Below are 19462 nucleotides of genomic sequence, written 5' to 3' on the forward strand. Positions count from 1 at the left end.
AGGTTGAACCATTATGGCGAAAAGGCCATGGCCCCAACATCTCAGCCTGCCCTCAGCACTGGCTACCAGCATCCTGGGAACAAAACCAGAATTTGTTGGCTCTGCCTTGTCACTGGCTCTGCCACCACCTCCCACACTGCCTGCATTACGAGTCCTGAAAGGGACTGACATTGACCAGAGGCAGGTGACTTTTGTCTCTCCCCTTCCCTGCTAGAAAGAACGTTCATCTCTAACCAACCGGCAGTTGTGTCCCTGGATTGCAGAAGTGGCAGGAAGCACATTCTGGCCTCAGCCACCAGTCAGGGCTGCTGGGTCAGTTGCCAGCTCCTCTATCCAGGCAGCAAAGGCCTCCAAGGAAGGGAAGATCTGTCTGGCCCCAGACGAATATCAACGCCTGTTTACAACTCACCACATTGTTCTGTCTGGCGCTGTCAAGCCAAGATCTCTCCCTCTCTACCTTTTCCCTCCACTCCCCTTTGCCTTGTGTGTCTTGTCTTTTCGGTTTGCAGGCCTGGGGGCAGGGCCCGCCTCTCGTCATTATTTCGTTTTTTTAATTGATGTGAGCCGCTTGGGAGACAGCATTTGTCTGAAAAGCAGGCTAGATAGATAGATAAAACAGCACCACCATTTTACAAATGAGAAACTGAGACTGAGCGAAGGTGACTTGCCCAAGGCTGCACCGAGAACAGTTATTTGATTGCAAAGCGTCGCAGCTTCAAGTCCATCCTGGCATCCACTGGAGCACAGCTGGCTAACTGCAGTCCCTGTCTATAGGTGCCAGGTCAGGTTTTGCAACACTGCAAAGCAGACTCCCCAAATGTAATCTTTCCCCCTTCTTTGGAATGAATGGCACCCATATGGTGCAAAATAAAATGGGTGCATTTAAGGATGCCATGGGGTTTGAACCTGTTATTTCTCTTTCTCCGTCACACTGCAATGTGACAGACTGCTGGGAACCTGTTATGATAGATACTTTAGCATCTAACACAACCTTGGAGTGGGCATATGTCTGTCAGAAACCACACACTATTGCTTGCTAAAGCGAGTAATAAATTGTGCGCTGCAAGGATTGCAAACCATGACATTAATTGTCATCTCAGTGAGCACATCTAAATGATGTTTCCTACCCCTTGCAAATCCATTCTCCTGCTTGCACATGGCATAAACAAATGTCAGCAAGATGCGACGACCTTGTGCAGTGCATGTTTACTCTGAAGTAAGAAGCATTGTATTCAATGATCCTCACTCCCTGCAGACCAAAAGAGAGCTAAACACCTCAACACACATAAAGTTACAAAAATAACAAAGCAAGGGAGGTGTTCACAGCTGTGCTTCAATCACTTTTAGTATTTTAAGAAATTATTGTTGTTGTTTATAACACGGGACAGCAGCATAGTGCTTTCAAGGGTTCAAAGTGTTTCACATGCAATATCCAGCTGTAATCCTAATAAACCCTGGAAGAGAGTTATTAGGCCCCAAACTGCAGATGGGGGAATTGAGGCTGAGAGTGATTTGCCGGAGGCCACGTTCATGGCAAAGAACTGAACTAAGCACTTCCTGATTCACAGCTCAGTCAGTCTACACTATAACAGCTCTCATAAAGGTCTCTGCCTGCGAGGAGCTTACAGCCTGGTCGAACACTGAAGAGGGAAACTGCAATCTTGTACATCCCTGGGGATTAACCATGTTTAAACTTGACAAACTACCCAGATCCAGGGAACTGAACAGTAACAAGTTTTATTTCGGTGGAGCAGAGACTAGTTTCCTGGTACTGCCTGAAACTGGGCCTTTACAAAGAAGTCAATTTTAAAAACCTTGCTAACTCTATTGACTCGACTTGACATCAGGATGTAATCAATAGAGACAACTGCTCTGCAATCTGTATTTTGGTCCATTAATCTTTGGGAGAGATATGAAGTGGCTTTGTGGAATTTTATTTCCCTCCCCCCTCAGTTTCATCCACATTTCCGATTTTCACTAAACCCTCTCTCTCCTCTCCCACAATGCCAGCCTATTTATCTAGCACAGGGTGAGCCCTGCTGCCAGCCAAAAGTTTATGCAGACAACCGCAACAGCGTTTGGTGCCAGCCTCGAATGGGCTTCTGCCCTGGCAGCCTGCCATTCAATTACAAGCAACCAAGGATGCAGGGAGAAATGTGCTAAAAACATCTGTGTGCCCCTTCATAATTCTTTTTCGGTGTGCTCTTACTTGTGCCAAAAGCAGGGTTTTCAAGCAAAAGTGAAATAACAAATAGGACGTTTCAGGAAACCCGTATTACTCGAAATCCACTCATTCCATTATTCACCAGTCAAAAATAAATCGTTTTCTACTGTTACACCTTCTGCTCCTCCTAAAACATTACAGGAGAAATTTCAGGATGACATGAAGCAGGTGTTCTTTTTGTTTGCATTTTAACAGAAACCCAAGTTTGTTTTCGTTTCTAAGGGAAGAGCTTGAAAGATTTGGACTGCAGGTTTAAGTTGGGAGAGTCTGTCTCCCCTGAACTCACTTTGGTCTTACATCTGAGTAAATTATGTGCAGGAACAGGTGAGGAACCCTTGTTCCTCTGCAGCCTCTTTTGGACTTAAGATGCAAATATACTTAGATCTCAATCAGACTGGAAGTAAACCCCATTGACTTGAAAGGAACTTATTCGAAGTAAGGAAGGCAAGCTTAGAAAAACCCGTGGCAGACTCTTCTTGTGAAAGCTGGTGGGTTTAAAGAACAAAGGCTAAAATCCCACAATCCACACTTATTCAGGAGCAAATCCCACTTATCTTAATGCGGAATTGCTTGTGATTAACTGTGTAGGAGTGCTAGGAAAGCAAACAAGAGCTGAAAAAAGCGAAACAAACCTATGGATTCTTAATAATAATAATAATAACAACAACAATACAATCGTAAGGAAAGAGCCATGAGCATGCAATGTGGGGAGAGAACTGCCTTCCCAGGAAAAAAAAGTTTCCAAGTTTCCCATCCCAAAAAAAATGTTCGGTTTGTTTTAAAAACAAGTCTACTTACCAGTTGGTTTGAGAAAATCCATTGGATATCTCGAATAAGGAGGAGGGGGAGACTCTGGAATTAGAAAAGTACAGAGAAAATAAAAGCAGAGCCATGAGAAGAGAGGAGGGGGGGAGAGAGAGAGAAAGATAGGAACTTATGATAACAGTGGCATTCTTGTAGCAAAACTGTTTGTCTTAGCTCTGGGGGTTGGAGGCAGGGCAGGCTAGGCGGCGATTGCCTTGATATTTAACTGTCAGATAAACAAAGGGGGCCGGCTGGCGCCAGTCGCTCGCACTATCTGCTCCTCTGGCTGTCTCGAGCGGGGCCTCCTTGGCTGGGCTGAAACACTCCAGCTCTGGAAATCACCAACTGATCCCGGCTCCCTGATAATCCCCGGCTAGCTCTCCGCATGCACATTTAACATTTCACAGAGAGCCTGGGGGGGGGGGAGAGTGGGGAGAGGAAAGAGGGCGGGTGGGATGGCTGGGGGGGGAGAGAGAGAGAGAGAAGGGAGAGATACAAGTACAGAATTCAAGACTCACATTTTCCTCCCACTTTGAAAAGAACAACAGCAGCAGCAGCAAAAGAACTTCCCGGCCCTGCATAACTGGGCAGTTTTCTTCTGCGCTGCTCAAAAGTTGTGCCAAAGTTTTTGCAGGCGGTTCGGGGAAGAAGGGGGTCAGAGTGGGGGAAGTTTGCAGCCTCGAGGTTTTCAGAGGGGGTGGGTGGGAGAGAGGGGTCGCTAGCATGACTTAAGACATACCAAAGCAGTTATCTATCTCTCTCTTTCACTCACTCACATACACAAAACTTGATGCAGGATGTGAACTTTACACTCAGAAGCACACACAAAAAAAGGGTTTGCATTGAGGATTCTTCGCTCTTCCCACCCCCCCCCCCTTCAACCTTTCCAGTTTGGAAACCAAAAGGCAGCCTGCCCGGAGGAGGAAGGAAGATTGGTGCCTGGAAATTGTGTGTTGTCTTTTATATTATAGCAGCGAAGGAGGGCTGAGTGGGAGAATATTGGGGACGGCTGGCCAGCAAAGTGTTGGATTACTTTTGCAAACCTCAGGCTGGCTGGAGATCTGTATGTTAAAAGACGCGAGGATCTGGGGATGTATTTTCCAAAAACCAATCAGGACTTCTTTGATCCTGCACTATGCGTTACAGCTCCTTTGCATAAATAGTAAATCTGCACTAGGAAAACACAGAAGAATGTTTGGTGTCGGATCCTGTCACCTTAAAACTAGTGGCCTGGGTTTTAAAAAATGCATTTATTTACAGAGTGTGGGAGTGGGTGGGAGAGCCTTCTGTCACTGTTGCATGCTTTCTTCACTCCCCCTGATTGCAGGTCCAACAGGAACTTCAGACACTAAAACCCAGAACTGGGCAGGTTTGCAAAAGAGAAAGAAAGAAAAAAGGTTGTCCGATACTGTTCTGACTACTCATAGAAAACTCCCCTTGGGCTTCTTTCAAACCTAAAATTAAAAATCTCCCTGGGTATTTTATTTATTTTTTAACTTAGGAAAACAAGACATATATGGGAAGCCTCTGATGCACAACAAAAACACAGGGCTTTTCTTTGACAGGGCATCAAAGCTTGAACTTTAAAAAAAACAAACAAAGCTGAAATGGGCAGAGATACATACTCAAACTGGGTCCGTGGCCGAATAATATGGGTCGCCCCTTAATTCCAGATCTCAACATTTCCAGGGAATGATGCAAGGCTGTGCCCCCCCCCGAAAAAAAAATTCCAATGCACCACAAAGACCCAGAGCAACTTGAAGAAGGCAAGACTTGGAATGCAAAGGCCTGACATTTCTCTATTTTTTTTTTTACCGTCCAAAACACACACACACACACCGATGCACTCGGGGGGGGGGTTGGGGGGTGGGGGTGGAAGGGGCTATTTGTAAAGCGGTGCCTACCTAGTTCACAGAGCCTGCTGAGGTGATAGGGGTTGCAGCAGACCAGGTCCGAGTTCGTTTTCCCATAAGATTCACAGCAACATAACCTCTTGACTTCCGAGCAGTGCCTGAGATCGGGCCACCGAAAGACTTTGCACAGCAGCAGAGGGAGCGAGTACCAATGCTGGCCCAGTTTGGAGTCCACCTTGGTGGGCAACAGGAGGCAGGAGGTCCGCGTGCCCCCCCGGGACTCCACGGCTTGCAGGAGGCCCTCCAGGTGTTTCTCCTTCAGCCTCTTCAGCACCGAGTGGGTCAGCGCTTTCAGTTCAGCCTCCGATCCGAGGTGTGCCTTGGCGAGCTTCCCCGACTTGCCCATGCAGCAACCCCGGCTTCCTCCGCCGCCGCCGCCCGCCCCATGCGCCCGGCTGTCGGCGGCCCCCTCTCCAAGCTCGCCGCCTTCTTCCTCCCCGCCGGGCGCACGGCTCCGCCAGAGTCTTCGGACGAGCAGCGATCGTTTGGTCCTGAACATGCGGGACGAGAAGAAGGTTCCCCGGCTAAAAAACGGGCATGTCGTCCGCAACTCATGAAGAATCCGGGAGCCGAGTCCAGGCAGCCAGTAGAAGCAGCCTGAAATGATGGGGATGAAGTGGAAACAGAGGACGGAGCCGGGGGGAGATGGGGGCGCCGGCCGCCGCGCGCTGCCTGCTGCGGGAGACGCAGGCGAAGCAAGGTGAAGCATGCGCCAGTCTCTTGGGAAAAGGCTCGGGTTCAAGTCTGCCTTGCTCCCTCTCTTCGCAAATCCTTCTAGATCCACAAAAACAACAGCGAAAAAGGAGGAAAACCCCTACAGTTTCTTTAAAGCGTGCGTGTGGTGGGTTGGTTATCCACTAAGGGGCAAAGAAAGGGGTCTGGGGTGATTTGGGAAAAGCGAAACATGCCCTCTGCCCCCCTCCCTCCGTCCAAAGAAACTCCACGGGATATGGAAGTATTTTCTTCAGCGGTGGTTCAAAGGAGAAGCCCTCGGGCGAGGTGATGCGGAGGGAGTTTCGTTTCCAAACAAAAAAAATTATTTTCTTTAATGTTGCAAAAAAAAAAAAAAAGGCACAAGATTTTAGATCCTTAGGTGATCAAAGTAGGTGCTAAATCCAGCCCAAAAGTGCAGAAGGGGGAAGAGGGAACCTGGTGTTTACAAAAATGGGGATGGGGGCGAGCCAAAAACTAAAAAAAAGAGAATAATTTAGATCTGGTCGTTTCAAAGGAAGAAGAAAAATCTGTGGTCGAGAAGGGGGGAAGAAAATCCACAGTAAAACATCCAAAGATCCCCGTTCCTTTTCGCCCCGATAGGTCTGTTTTTGTTCGCCTCTTCCAAGCAGAGCTTTGCAGGAGCAGCTCTCTCCCGATCTGCGGATCAGCTCGCAGCACCTTGATCCGGTCGCTCCCTGGCGGCGTCTGCCCTTCCCAAACGCGCTTTGATCTTGCTGCTCCCTGGCGGGCTGGCCCCTCGCTTGTTTGCTTCCTTTTCCGAGCAAGAAAGGGAGAGTTTTTAAAACGCAGGATTCCGGGGCCCCCCTTCAAAGTTCTCCCTTTAAAAGATCTCTCCACCCACCGCCACCTTTTCCCTTTCCCTGGTTCCAGGGGCGAAGGAGAAGGATGGGTCGGGGGACCGCCGGCGATCGAAAGGAATCCGGGAGAAGTAAGCGAGGACGCTCCTCTTAATGACAGCGGCGGAAAAAGTGTCGCCAGCCCCTCCTCCGCCTCTCCGGCAATGCCGCTCTCAGCTCTTGCGTCTGGCGGCTGCCTGCGCCGCTTGCCCTCCGCCTCCTCCTTCCAGCAGGAGCATCGCCTCTCTCGTCGACACACACAAGCACGCAGCAGAAAGCCAGAGGAGGAACCGGGCGGCGGCGGCGGAGGCAAGGAGGGAGGGGGGTGTACTATCCACCCAGTTCCTTTCGCCTGGGCTGGCTCTTGCCTTCCCCTCCCTTTTTCCGTTCCCTTCTTCCTTTCCCGAAACGCAGCAGCAGAGCCCGGCGCTTGGCTGCGCGCTCTCGCGCTTTTCCTCCACCTCTTTTCTTCTTCCCTCCCTCCTTCCTCCCTCTCCTCCTTCCCGGCTCTCCTTTTGCAGCTCCGCGATTTTGCAAAAAAAAAAAAAGGGGGGATTTCAAATAAAATGGAAAAAAGCTTCGGGGGAGGGCGAGAGCTTTTTTTGCAAGGCAGAGGGATGAGGGGAGGTCACCTAAGCGGAGAGCCCCAGTGCGCCTCTGCCGCCTGGCTGGCCGGCTGGAGGGGGGGCGCGCTTGGGCAGCTCTCGCTTCTGATCCCTCCTCTCGAGACAGCCAGCCAGCTCGAGCCAGGCTCCGTCTCCTCCTCCCCCGGTTATTTCTCTCTCTCCCTCTCTCTCTCTTTCCCCCTCCCTCCTTCCCGATCTCTTGCCTTGCCTCGGTGGCTTCCAGACTGCGCAGCGGCGCTGCCCTGCCCAGGCAAACCCGTCGTCGTCCCCGTCCACCCCCCCCCCGCGCCGCGCGCGCCGCCCGCCTCTTATCACGTGGGCGTCTAGACACCCTGTCGCTTTTTTATTTAAAAAAAAAAAAGCACAGTGATTGTATTGCGCAAAAAAGGCATCGGGTTTCTGAAAGCTATTTTTTTTCCTCTTTAATTCCTGAAGTCTGGGGAGGAGGCAGAGGGGGGGGGGAGAGAAGAAGGAGAGAAGGGAGGAAAAGCAAGAAAGGTTTGAGGAAGTGTCAGAGGAGGAAAGGAATAGAAGTTAGGTGCAGGCGTGCGCGCACGGATTACGCTCAACTACTATTACTTGCACAATGAGCAAGATTGGCTAATGGGAATTAGGTAGGGAGCCATGCTTAAAGAGACGAGAGTGCGCTCCACGTCAAATCAAGCCATTGCTGTTTTTGCTATATTGTACTGCTATTAATTTACTGTGTTTATATATCAGGCACCATCCAGGTATATGGTATTTTTGTGGGCTGGCGTAAGGAAAATATTTCCCCTAAAATATTTGCATTCCACCGTGTACAGGCTGCCCATCTCAGCTCATCAGGGTAAAATCACATCCAGAAGGACAGTAGCATAATACCTGTATGAAGTAAATGCCGCAACATAACCGGCAAGCTTCCGAGCTCACCAGGACGCTTCTTCAGACAAGATGATATAGTTTCAGGGGGCTTACTTCTCCCAGCTATGTGTGGATATGATTGCAGCCTCCAGGAATTTGCGAGTGATGCAAGGTTCTGTACTCTTGGCCTCAACATTCCCATCTGCAATATGGGAATAATAAAGCAAATCTATCTTATGCATGTGAAGTGCTCTAAACTAAAGTGTGAAGTATTAATATTATTATTATTACGTCTACACCTTGGGTGGGTAAACCAGGAATTTTAAAAAGTGCAAATGTTTTTTGCAAGTAACTAGGGAACATTCCATAAACTTTTCAGTCCCTTTTTATTCACTGAGGGAATTATGGGTGTGCTCTGATCTCTCCTACCACTAAAATCAATTGGACTTAAAATTATTTCAAACTGGCTGGACAGTTTGTTGCAGGGTAATTAATCCCTGTGGTTTCCCATGTAGGCTTCACTGGGACTTGGGAAAACTCAGAATAATTAGGCTCCAGTTTCCTAGACATATCCATAAAGTCTACTGAATAAATGAGCATTTGGCACTGTGAATTCTATAGTTTGGGAACCGATTAAACAAATTCATCCGCAGTAGTCCCACTGGGGAACTTAACAGGGCCACTGCCATTAGAGATAGGATGCTGAAGTGTCAGGGAACTGCAACCCACAAAGGTTCTTGGGTACATTTTGCTCATATATTCCCGAGATCTTGGAGGGTCCAGCAGGTAGGTTTTCTCAGCTCGGACTGTCCACTGATACTGGAGGAGAGATACCTTGAAGCATCTACTTCATTTGCTCAATTTGACTGCAAGTTTTTGCTCGCTGCACACCCTGTTTACAGTGCACCAAGAGCTTAATTTAAGCGTGACTCTCCAGGTCACATAGGGACGCGAGTGGCGCTGTGGGTTAAACCACAGAGCCTAGGACTTGCCGATCAGAATGTCGGCGGTTCAAATCCTCGTGACAGGGTGAGCTCTCGTTGCTCGATCCCTGCTCCTGCCAACCTAGCAGTTCGAAAGCACGTCAAAGTGCAAGTAGATCAATAGGTACCGCTCCGGCGGGAAGGTAAACGGCGTTTCCATGCGCTGCTCTGGTTCACCAGAAGCGGCTTAGTCATGCTGGCCACATGACCCGGAAGCTGTACGCCGGCTCCCTCGGCCAATAAAGCGAGATAAGGGTCGCAACCCCAGAGTCGGCCACGACTGGACCTAATGGTCAGGGGTCCCTTTACCTGTACTCCAGGCCACAAGCTTGGAATTGGAGCTTTGTGCCACAAATTATTAGCAGGATGTGTGAAGTGATAATAATGGTTTTTAAAAGTTGTGGGCCTTTTGCAGAAAGATCTAGGGCTCAAAGATATCGCTGGCTGTGTTCACACAAGCTAGGATCACTAAGCGAGCCTTAAACCAGGTTCTTCTACTGCAGTGCCAAATTTAGGACAGTCTAGCAATTCCCTCACACAGGGTGCAAGCCAGGGGGCGCAAAATTGAGAAGATCCAGAATCATAGAATCATAGAGTTGGAAGAGACCACAAGAGTTGGAAGAAACCCCCTGCCAAGCAGGAAACACCATCAGAGCACTCCTGACATATGGTTGTCAAGCCTCTGCTTAAAGACCTCCAAAGAAGGAGCTAGGATCCATTTTGGGGTGCCAAAGATCCATTTTGGGGTGCCAAATTTTGACCTCTATTATGAAAGATTGTCAAAGTCCGCTCCTATCTCTACTGCTGGCTTACAAATCCTGGTTTGTTAGCAAGAAATAAGCCGCACAATCCAGGGTTTGGACATCAACTGTCTTGTTTCTAGCACTTGACCATGGAGCAGTGTGTAGCAGCATGCTGCTCATTAACAACAAGCCAACAACTCCAGGGTTGTTGTCATGCAAATTCTATCAGTGTATGCCATCTGGGATTCAGCAATCTTGTTTTGCATATTGCAGCCATTTAAACTCAAGTCTCTTGGATCTTGGCCCTATGAGTTCAATCAGTTGGACAAAAGAAAGTGGCCCGCCATGGGCGACGTGGTGGTGCAAACTGCTATTGCACCCATTTTATAGAGGGGACATTGAGGCATGGGAAACTCTTGATTCTCACTCGTGCTCATAAAGCCTGTTTTAGGAGAGCTCGAGAGGACAGTCTAGACGCCCTGACTCCTAGTGCTTCATGCTATTTGCCTGGCAAATAGTTATTGAAAGTCACATTTACGTGCATGCTGAACGGGCTTCCTAAATGTTAAGTGTGGTAATTTATGCTTTCACGAAGCTTATGGAGCCAAGAGATCAGTTAAGTGAGTTGCTTTGGGAAATGTAGGTAGGGCAGCGCCAAAGGTGGAAATTAAAAATAAGGTGTCCTCATGTGTCATTCAGTTTCTGGGCACAACTCAAGGTTCTGTTTCTGCCATTTAAAACATAACACCACGATCCTTTTCAAAAGTAAGTCCCATTGAGTTCCATGGAGCTTATGCCCAGAAAGTCAGCTGGTATAGAATTGTGCCCTAAATCTCTTAAGTCCCACATGTCTTTGGGAAAGCCTTTGGGAGCAGTGGTTCCATTTTTCTCATATACCAGAAGTTAGATCAATAGTTAAATGCAGAAGTACCTTCTCTGCAGTAGCCACCTCTGGAACTCCCTGCCTAAGGAGGTTTACCAGACACAGTCTTTTTCTACCTCTGATCAACTGGCCAAGATTTTTTATGTTAAATGGAAAGTCCAATTCATGTCTTGTGTGCAGAAAATCCCAGGTTCTGTCCCAAACATCTGGGAAGGGTCCTGTTTGAATCCCTACAGAGCCGCTGCCAGTCCGTGTTCGATGGACCAGTTGTCTGACTCAGTGTAAGGAAGTTGTCTATATTCCGCCAGTCATTTTTAGCCGCTTTGTCCTTAGCAGCTTTTATGGATTAAACTGTATCCGGCAGAAAGTGTGGGATACAAACTAAACCAGCAATGAAATTGCAACTGGCTAGGCAAGCTGGGTCATCTGGTGCCACTTAGCAGCATCTGATGTGTAGAACCTCCACGTTCACAAGCAGCGAACCTTAGAATGTCCGACATCCAGCACAAACATTGAGGAAAGGCTGTTGCCCTCATGCCCTGCTTGTAGGCTCCCTAGAGACCTCTTGATGGCCACTGCAAGAAACAGGATGTGGGACTCGGTGGGTCTTTGTCTGATGCAGCAGAATTCTCCTGTAAGATTATTTCAGATCTCCTTATTTCAGAATTTCCTGGAGCATATAATGGAAGCCTTTCATTTCAGAACCGCCCCCAGCTCCATGCTGCTGTAAATTTTCAGCTTATTTCCCCCCCTGAATGCATTGACATCACAGTTCTAAGTCCAAGCCATATCCCACAATGCAGCTCTTCTTTTTTTCCATTTAGTTTTCATTTATTTATTATATTTACATTTACTCCAAGGAATTCAAGGCGTTGTACGTGCTGCTCCTCCCATTTTACCTACATGGCCAAGTGGTGATTTGAACTTGGGTCTTCTCAGTCCAAGCCCAATGTTCTAGCCGCTTGCCTTGAATGCTTTCGTGCTATAAATAAATGCATTCCTGAAATCATGCAAGGAAGTAAACAAGTCAGACACGCCCAGGCAGCGGGGAGATTGTGCATAAGTCATTGTGATCGTCTAGCAATGCGCAAAGAAGTTCCATTGGTAGGTCTGGTGAAATGCAAGATGTTCTCAAGGTGCCACCACTCCGTGTTAGAGGCCATCCTTTATGGGCAGAAGGTCCCACGTCCTTCTCTAGTCAAAAAGGGGTCAGGTGATGTGAAAGACCTCCAACTATGCTTTGGAGAAACTTCCAAGTAGAAGTAAGTGATACTGGACTGGCTGGATTAATAGTTTGAGCTATATTATAACCATTTGCTCCTAGGAGTGCAGCAAAGGTGGCGAACATGTGCCCTCCAGGTTTTGTAGGATCGCAGCTCCCACAAGCCCCACCCATCATGGACAATGGTCAGGGATGGCCAAAGTTGTAGTCTAGGAACATCTGCTGGGCCACAGCTTCCCCACCCCCTGGAATACAGGATCAAACAAAGGCTGGTGGATCTTGCCCATCTCAGGGATAATTCGAATGTAAACATGAGTAGTTTGAACTTTCTTCGGTTGATCAGTGAAACGGATTAAAATGTAAGTTCGCCAATGCTTTGGTCTGGAAGGGCTTCCATTCCTTTAGCTGCTGCTTGACCCGTAGAAGAGTAGCTTCCGCAGGAAGAATTCTACCTGCTGAATATTTCTCCGCACGATAGCTGGTAAGAGAACGGAAGCTATTTTGGCAGGTCAGCACTGGGTGTGAACTCTTCCAGAGCTCGATTCAAGGTGCTCCTTTTAACTCCTCATCTCAGAAGGCTTTGTTGAGGTTCCTCAAGAACAGGAGGTCTGTGTGGTGAATGTCCAAAACACTCATGTTTTCATTTGTGACATCAAAATGCTATAATGCTGACCCTTCTTCAGGCTACATTGCTGAATTTTAGGTTGGTTCTTAAGACATTAGTATTTCCCAAAGATCTTTGGTGGTTTGCTGGGGGGGGGGATATCATGTTCAAACTTCTCTTTTTTTGTTTGTTTGTTTTTTTAAAAAATGTTTTGATATCTGTTTAAATTATTTTAAATACACTGTTTTCACCCTAATGAGAACAAGCCTTTTAAGTAGCTACTGTATCTTTATCTCATTCTGCATTAATATTGGATTTGAAATTGGTTTTTTATATGGTGATGTTTCTAATCACCCTTTCATATTTTTGTCGTCAATGCACCTTACTGTATGAACAAATAACTAACACACCATTTAAACAAATTGGTTGAAAGCAAATATTTTGACCAATTCAGGCATTTAAAAACTGATTAAAAGTGCAGAGCAATGTGTGTGTGAGAGAGAGAGATTCCAGCAGTTATAAACCACATTCAAATGATGAAAAGCCTGGGTAACGTAAAGAGAATGATGTCAAACACCAACAAGACATCAGAGTAGGTGCCAAGCAGGACTTCCTAGGGAGAGAAGCTCATAAAGAGATGCTATGGCAATCCAGAAAGCCTCCTCTCTTATTTTATTTATTTCATTTACAAACCAGCTTCTCCTCCAGTGAGCGCAATAGTTCTCAATAGTTCTCTTCCTCCTCTTCAGAACAACTCTGCACGATAGGTTAGGATGAGGGACAGCAACTAGTCCAAGGTTATCCAGGGAGCTCCATGGCTGAGTGAGGATTCAGACCCCGGTTTCCCAGGTCATGGTCCAATTCTCTTAACACCACACTGGAGAGACCTATCAGGAGTATGCAAGAACCAGTGGTACCAAATAGTATGGGAAACAGCCCTACTAGAAAAATTAGCCAATAAACTGAAACTGACACAGGGACAAATAGAAGAAGACATGTCTCCCCTTTATCACATACACAGCCCAACAAGACAACGACAAAAATCCACCAACAGCATACAAATCAATATGGCTAACCTGATCCAAAACACCCACCCACCCCACTCACGCATGAAAACAAAGACCACCACAGCCAACCACAAATGAATAACCACACCCTAGGCCAACCCCAACGTCTCTCACCACCAAAGGAACACAAGCGAACGGCCAAGAACCTGCACAAGCGATGTTGACACCAAACCCTACATACAGTAAGTAAAATAGAAACATCGCCACCCAACCCCAACCCCACCCATCTTCTCCCCCCTCCACCTCTTTCCCCCTTTTCTTCCTAATGTCTCAACAAATGAAACTGATTTGTAAAAATGTTACATGGGGGGGGGAATACAAGAGAGAGACATTGCAAACACTCTTAACACCACACTGGCTCTCTCTTCTTCCCAATCCAGCGCTTGTCCAAAGATCAAGCAATCTGATGGAGGGATTCAGAGGGTTTGTTTAAAATTGGACGCCCCAGCTGCCTCTATTTAAAAAACAACTTTTAAAATAATTCTTTTTTTAAAAAAAATCATAAAACTTACAAAGCACAGTAAAAGAACCCGTCTGAATTACAAACTTCATCCAATAAAACCAAGAGCTTGATTTGTAAAGAAGGGGGCTACCAGTCCCTGGGAATCACGAAGCACGAACTCTTTGCCACCGAATGCTTTACGGGTGGCATCTAACACCTGTTAAGCTAGCTAAAATGTTCAGATCTAGAACAAACATTTGCTGTAAATGCAGGGAAGCTGAAGGTACATGGATCCACATGTGGTGGAACTGTAAAAAGATCAATTTTGGGAAATGGTTTATAATGAGCTTAAGAAAATGTTCAAATGCTCCTTCCCTAAAAAAAATGAAGCCTTCCTGCTAGGAATTATGGGAAATGAAATCCCCCAAAAGTACAGGAGAGTCTTTTTGTATGTTACAGTCGCTGCCAGAATTCTAATCGCAAAAGATTGGAAGGGAGAGGATATCCCATCCAAATCAGACTGGCAAAATAAAATAAGAGAATACACCGAACTGGCAAAGTTATCAGCAAGCTTAAGAGACACTACAGATGGAAAAATTCTCCAGAGAGTGAGATATTTATAGAGTTTATGTAAAAGAACATTGTCAAAAGATCAATCCGTTGGCAGGTCTTGATTAAGCTTTGGTGTGTAAATAGGATAATGGCACAAAACAAAATTTATAGTAAGTCAAACAATATGGAGAAAGTAAAGTTTAAGCACGTGTTTAAGGAATTCAAATCGGGAATGCAAGGGGAAGATCGGAGGTCTTGAAAAATTTGATCACAAATGGATGTGCAAAGCAAGCATTAGTTAAAGAATGAATAATTGTTTATTTTTATTTCTCATTTTGCCTGTAATATCTATTGTATACTTCTGTTATAAAGTTTTCAATCAATAAAGCACTCAAAAGCATGCAGGCTATGTGCTCAACAGCTGAACCCATTCAGAACTCTGGCAGGATTAGTGTCTTGGACTTGTCAAAATGTTCACCACACAGTGCTTCCTTTAGTGGAAAAGATGCACACAGACCTAAAGACTAACTTTGTAATTCATCAATCAGTTACAACTTTGAGGCTGAGACTTTAGCAGAAGGTAAGCCAGGCCTTGAGGGCAACAGTAGATCTCCTGTTTCAAGTTGTCTGGGATCTAGCCCCTTGGAGATATATTGGGGGGGGGGCAAATTGTGCATCTTCCCCAAGGTGACCACAATCTTTCCGACCTACTTCCTCATTACTGCATCAGAATATATCGAACAGTTGCAACTCACTCTTTTTCATCAGTATGATGGCTCAATGACCTAGATAAGAGAACAGAGTTACTTTCGCCTCTCTTTATCTGATACAGACATCCGGCTTAGTTCAGACACACCTGTTTCCATATGCCTTACATGTTTTTATATATATTTTTAATGCTGAAAGCTTTCCAAAGTATTAACAGATTAAAAACATTTTCAGCGCAGTTCTCGGTTTTTTTTTTTAAAAAAAACAAACCAGAAACAGTTTGTACGGCTCTGTCTTCTGTATTCGTATATAAGTATTCAACTGGAAAATGGTGGTGGTTAATATGGAGCCAGACAATCTTTTGTCCCCGATCTGCTGTCCGCAGAAATAATAATAATCAAGGCTTCTGGTTCATGCAAATCCGTATTTCCAGACTGCACTTCCCAAGGGGCTTGCTGGAAATCTTGTTCCACAACTGCCTTTGAAGAGTTAATGGCAAGTGATAAACTCAGGTTAATTTGCAATGCAATTCAACATTTGGCAGACAGTTGGAGACAGGGAACTGTTAAACTAATTGTCTTACTAACGGCACCAGGGTGTGACAGAGCAAAAGCATACAAACACACACATGCCAAAGATATAATCCCAAACTCTTTTCAGTCCTGACATCATTAAGGTGCAGTAAGATTATTCTGCTTTCCTCTGCTTGCGCTGTTAAACCTGCAGTCCTCTGCACACTTACTTGGGAGTAAAAGGTAAAGGTAAAGGGACCCCTGACTGTTAGGTCTAGTCCTCGATGACTCTGGGGTTGTGGTGCTCATCTCGCTTTATTGGCCGAGGGAGCCGGCGTACAGCTTCTGGGTCATGTGGCCAGCATGACTAAGCCGCTTCTGGCGAAGCAGAGCAGCACACGGAAACACCGTTTACCTTCCCGCTGGAGCGGTACCTATTTATCTACTTGCACTTTGACATGCTTTCGAACTACTAGGTGGGCAGGAGCAGGGACAGAGCAATGGGAGCTCACCCCGTTGCAGGGATTCGAACCGCCGATCTTCTGATCGGCAAGCCCAAGAGGCTCAGTGGTTTAGACCACAGCACCACCTGCGTCCCTAAATCATTGCACTTTACTCCTAAAGAAACCTGCATAGGGTTGTGCTGCACAATACCTTCCTTCTCCTCTACATTTGGGAGCTCTTATCTTATCTTATCTAGTGGCTTCATGTCATGATGATCTCCAGCTTAGTGTTCCAGCTACAGTGGTACCTCGGCTTACATAAGCTTCAGGTTACAGACGCTTCAGGTTACAGACTCTGCTAACCCAGAAATAGTACCCCCGGTTAAGAACTTTGCTTCAGGATGAGAACAGAAATTGTGCTCCGGTGGTGTGGCGGCAGCGGGAGGCCCCATTAGCTAAAGTGGTGCTTCAGGTTAAGAACAGTTTCAGGTTAAGAACGGACCTCTGGAACGAATCAACTACGTAACCCAAGGTACCACTGTACTCTTTCCATTTCTTCTCTTCTCCTAGTTTACCATTTCTCTTCCACCCCCTGCCCCCCAGGTGTCTATCAGCATTCCTGGCCACTGTGCTTGCTCAGTTTTCATTGGAGTCTTTCAGATTTATTTATTTGTTTGTTTGTTTGCATTCCTTCCAAATGGGAATCCACCAAACCTGCTGATACTTCTTTCCTGTGCATAGCTGATACCTTTTGGTTCCATTAGGAACAACTAAATCATTATGATTTGCATTCTTCTTTTTCAAGGAAATTGTGGCAGGATAATGGAGATGTGATTTTGTTTAGCTGCATTTATTTCACTGAGGAAGTTAATCTCGTGTTTAACACTCCTCCAGTAATAGTCAGTGGGTCAAGAAAAAGGAGAGGCGTTTCTCTGTTGCTCTGTTTTGTTTTGTTTTTTTAATAAATATTTATTAAAGTTTCAGAAAAAGGAATTGCATTAAAGCAAAAAATACAAGAATAAAAGACAAAAATAAAAATACAAGAAAAATACAGAATAAGTACACAGATAAAAAAATCAAAATAAAAAATCAACCTTTCCATATCTTACATTCATATCCTTGTTTCCCTGACCTCCTCATACCTCCCTTTTTTGTATTCCAATTCAGTTAATTAATTCAGCAATTTCTTTCCCTCCTTATTATCCTGATCTTTGATCTTAATATATTATAACATTAAATTTTTACCTATTTAAAAATCCAATTTTCCATATTCTTTTATATCATTACAGCTAGAAACCGCTTAGCTTCATTCAAACATCATTCTAACAATCATTAATTTTGCAATACTTCTGTAAATAGTCTTTAAATTTCTTCCAATCTTCTTCCACCGACTCTTCTCCCTGGTCTCGGATTCTACCAGTCATTTCCGCCAATTCCATGTAGTCCATCACTTTCATCTGCCATTCTTCCAAAGTGGGTAATTCTTGTGTCTCTGTTGCTCTGTTGTTTATGGGTGAATCAGGCCCTTTTATTTTTAAAGACTTGCTAGGCTTCCTCCAAGGGAACCTGCGTCTGCGTGTTTACAGCAGAATGAGAATTTAGAAGAATCTGTTGGGTCAGGCCAATGGCCCATTGGTCCAGCATATTCTTCTCACGGTGGCCAACCAAATGCCTGTGGGATTTTTTAAAAGGTAAGCATTTTGGTAAAGGGTGGCGCTGTGGGTTAAACCACAGAGCCTAGCACTTGCCAATCAGAAGGTCGGCGGTTCGAATCCCCGTGACGGGGTGAACTCCCGTTGCTCGGTCCCTGCTCCTGCCAACCTAGCTGTTCAAAAGCACGTCAAAAGTGCAAGTAGATAAATAGGTACCACTCCGGCGGGAAGGTAAACGGCGTTTCCGTGTGCTGCTCTGGTTCGCCAGAAGTGGCTTAGTCATGCTGTCCAGCTCCCTCGGCCAATAAAGCAAGATGAGCACCGCAACCCCAGAGTCGGCCACGGCTGGACCTAATGGTCAGGGGTCCCTTTACCTTTAAACATTTTGGTGCTGGGGCACATCTTTCTCTGAATGCCCCCGCCCCAATACTCCAGAATTTCAGATCCCAGGCATGCTCAAAGTCTTGTTAAGAAAGCCCTGAACAACTTGGGATCAGGTTACCTGAAAGACTGCTTGCACCTGTACAAGCCTTTATTGCTCAGATCACCTGGACAAATTCTACTTGTGGCACCACACACTACAGAACATCAATAAATCAGTAACTACAGTGGTACCTTGGTTCTCAAACTTAATCCGTTCCAAAACTAAGGTGCGTTTTCCCATAGAAAGTAATGCAGAATGGATTAATCCGTTCCAGACTTTTAAAAAACAACCCTTAAAACAGCAATTTAACCTGAATTTTACTATCTAATGAGATAAAATGAAAGCAATAAACAATGTACTGCAGTCACACAATCAATCTGTAGCTGAACTGGGTTCCACACAGTCACAAAAAAAGGAGCTGTAATAGCAAAAATGCAAAATAAATAGCAAAAACAGACAGACCCCAGCATAACACTCAAAACGGAAGTATGGCACTCCAAACGGAAGCATAGCACTCAAACGGAACACGTTCAGCTTCCAAAAAAGGTTCACAAACCGGAACACTTACTTCCGGGTTTGCAGTGTTTGGGTTCTAAGTTGTTTGAGTACCAAGGCGTTGAGAACCAAGGTGCCACTGTATTAGAAATCAAAGACAAGGGCCATGCCAGCAGGTGTCCTCCATGCAGCTATTAAAGGTGGTTGCTTCTGCTATTGTCAAACAATTAGAAGCCTGGAATCTTTGCTGATCTCCTGCAAATCACTCAGAGATCTACCTGAGCAGATCCCAGTCTTCCTCCTGCCATTCCTAGTCTAGGGCACACAATTCACCAAATGTTAAGTACCGGTACTTCATAGAATCATAGAATCATGGAGTTGGAATAGACCACCAGGGCCATCGAGTCCAACCCCCTGCCAAGCAGGAAACACCATCAGATCTGGTTGGAAGAAATGTAGACCCCATTGGGACAGAGCTTCTCCGAGATTTGATGTTTATTATAAAAGACTACCAACAAAACCGGCAGAGAGGGACTGAAAGAGATTTAAGGGCCTCGGACGTGAGGGATCCGGGCTGAGAGTTGACAGATTGATGTATAATTTTTGAGGATCGAAACCGGGAAAGGGGGGGGGGCAAGAGTTTTGGAATCCAAAGGGTGCAAAATTATAGGCTGTATTCTCTTATTTTGTTTTGTAAATAATATAAAAATTGAGAAATTTGTGGAAGGGAAATGGGGTCGCCCTTAGAAAAATA

The 19462-nt window shown here is 45.8% G+C and overlaps 1 protein-coding gene across 2 annotated transcripts in view; it reads right to left on the reverse strand.

Moving 5' to 3' along the window:
• SMAD7 (SMAD family member 7) overlaps positions 1-19462 on the reverse strand; it is a gene marked incomplete at its 5' end in the record, with an annotated part of 110863 nt that overhangs the window by 46359 nt on the left and 45042 nt on the right. The window contains 2 exons of one of the 2 annotated variants that reach the window (XM_082242078.1): positions 3023-3076; positions 4933-5650. In XM_082242078.1, the coding sequence (XP_082098204.1) occupies positions 3023-3076; positions 4933-5650 (772 nt within the window). Of the gene's footprint in view, positions 1-3022; positions 3077-4932; positions 5651-19462 lie in introns of those variants that run through there. The other variant, XM_082242079.1, reaches the window with a different exon arrangement.

Source organism: Podarcis vaucheri, assembly GCF_965113315.1.
Source record: "Podarcis vaucheri genome assembly, chromosome: 11".
In the NCBI taxonomy this organism is placed as follows: Eukaryota; Metazoa; Chordata; class Lepidosauria; order Squamata; family Lacertidae; genus Podarcis; species Podarcis vaucheri.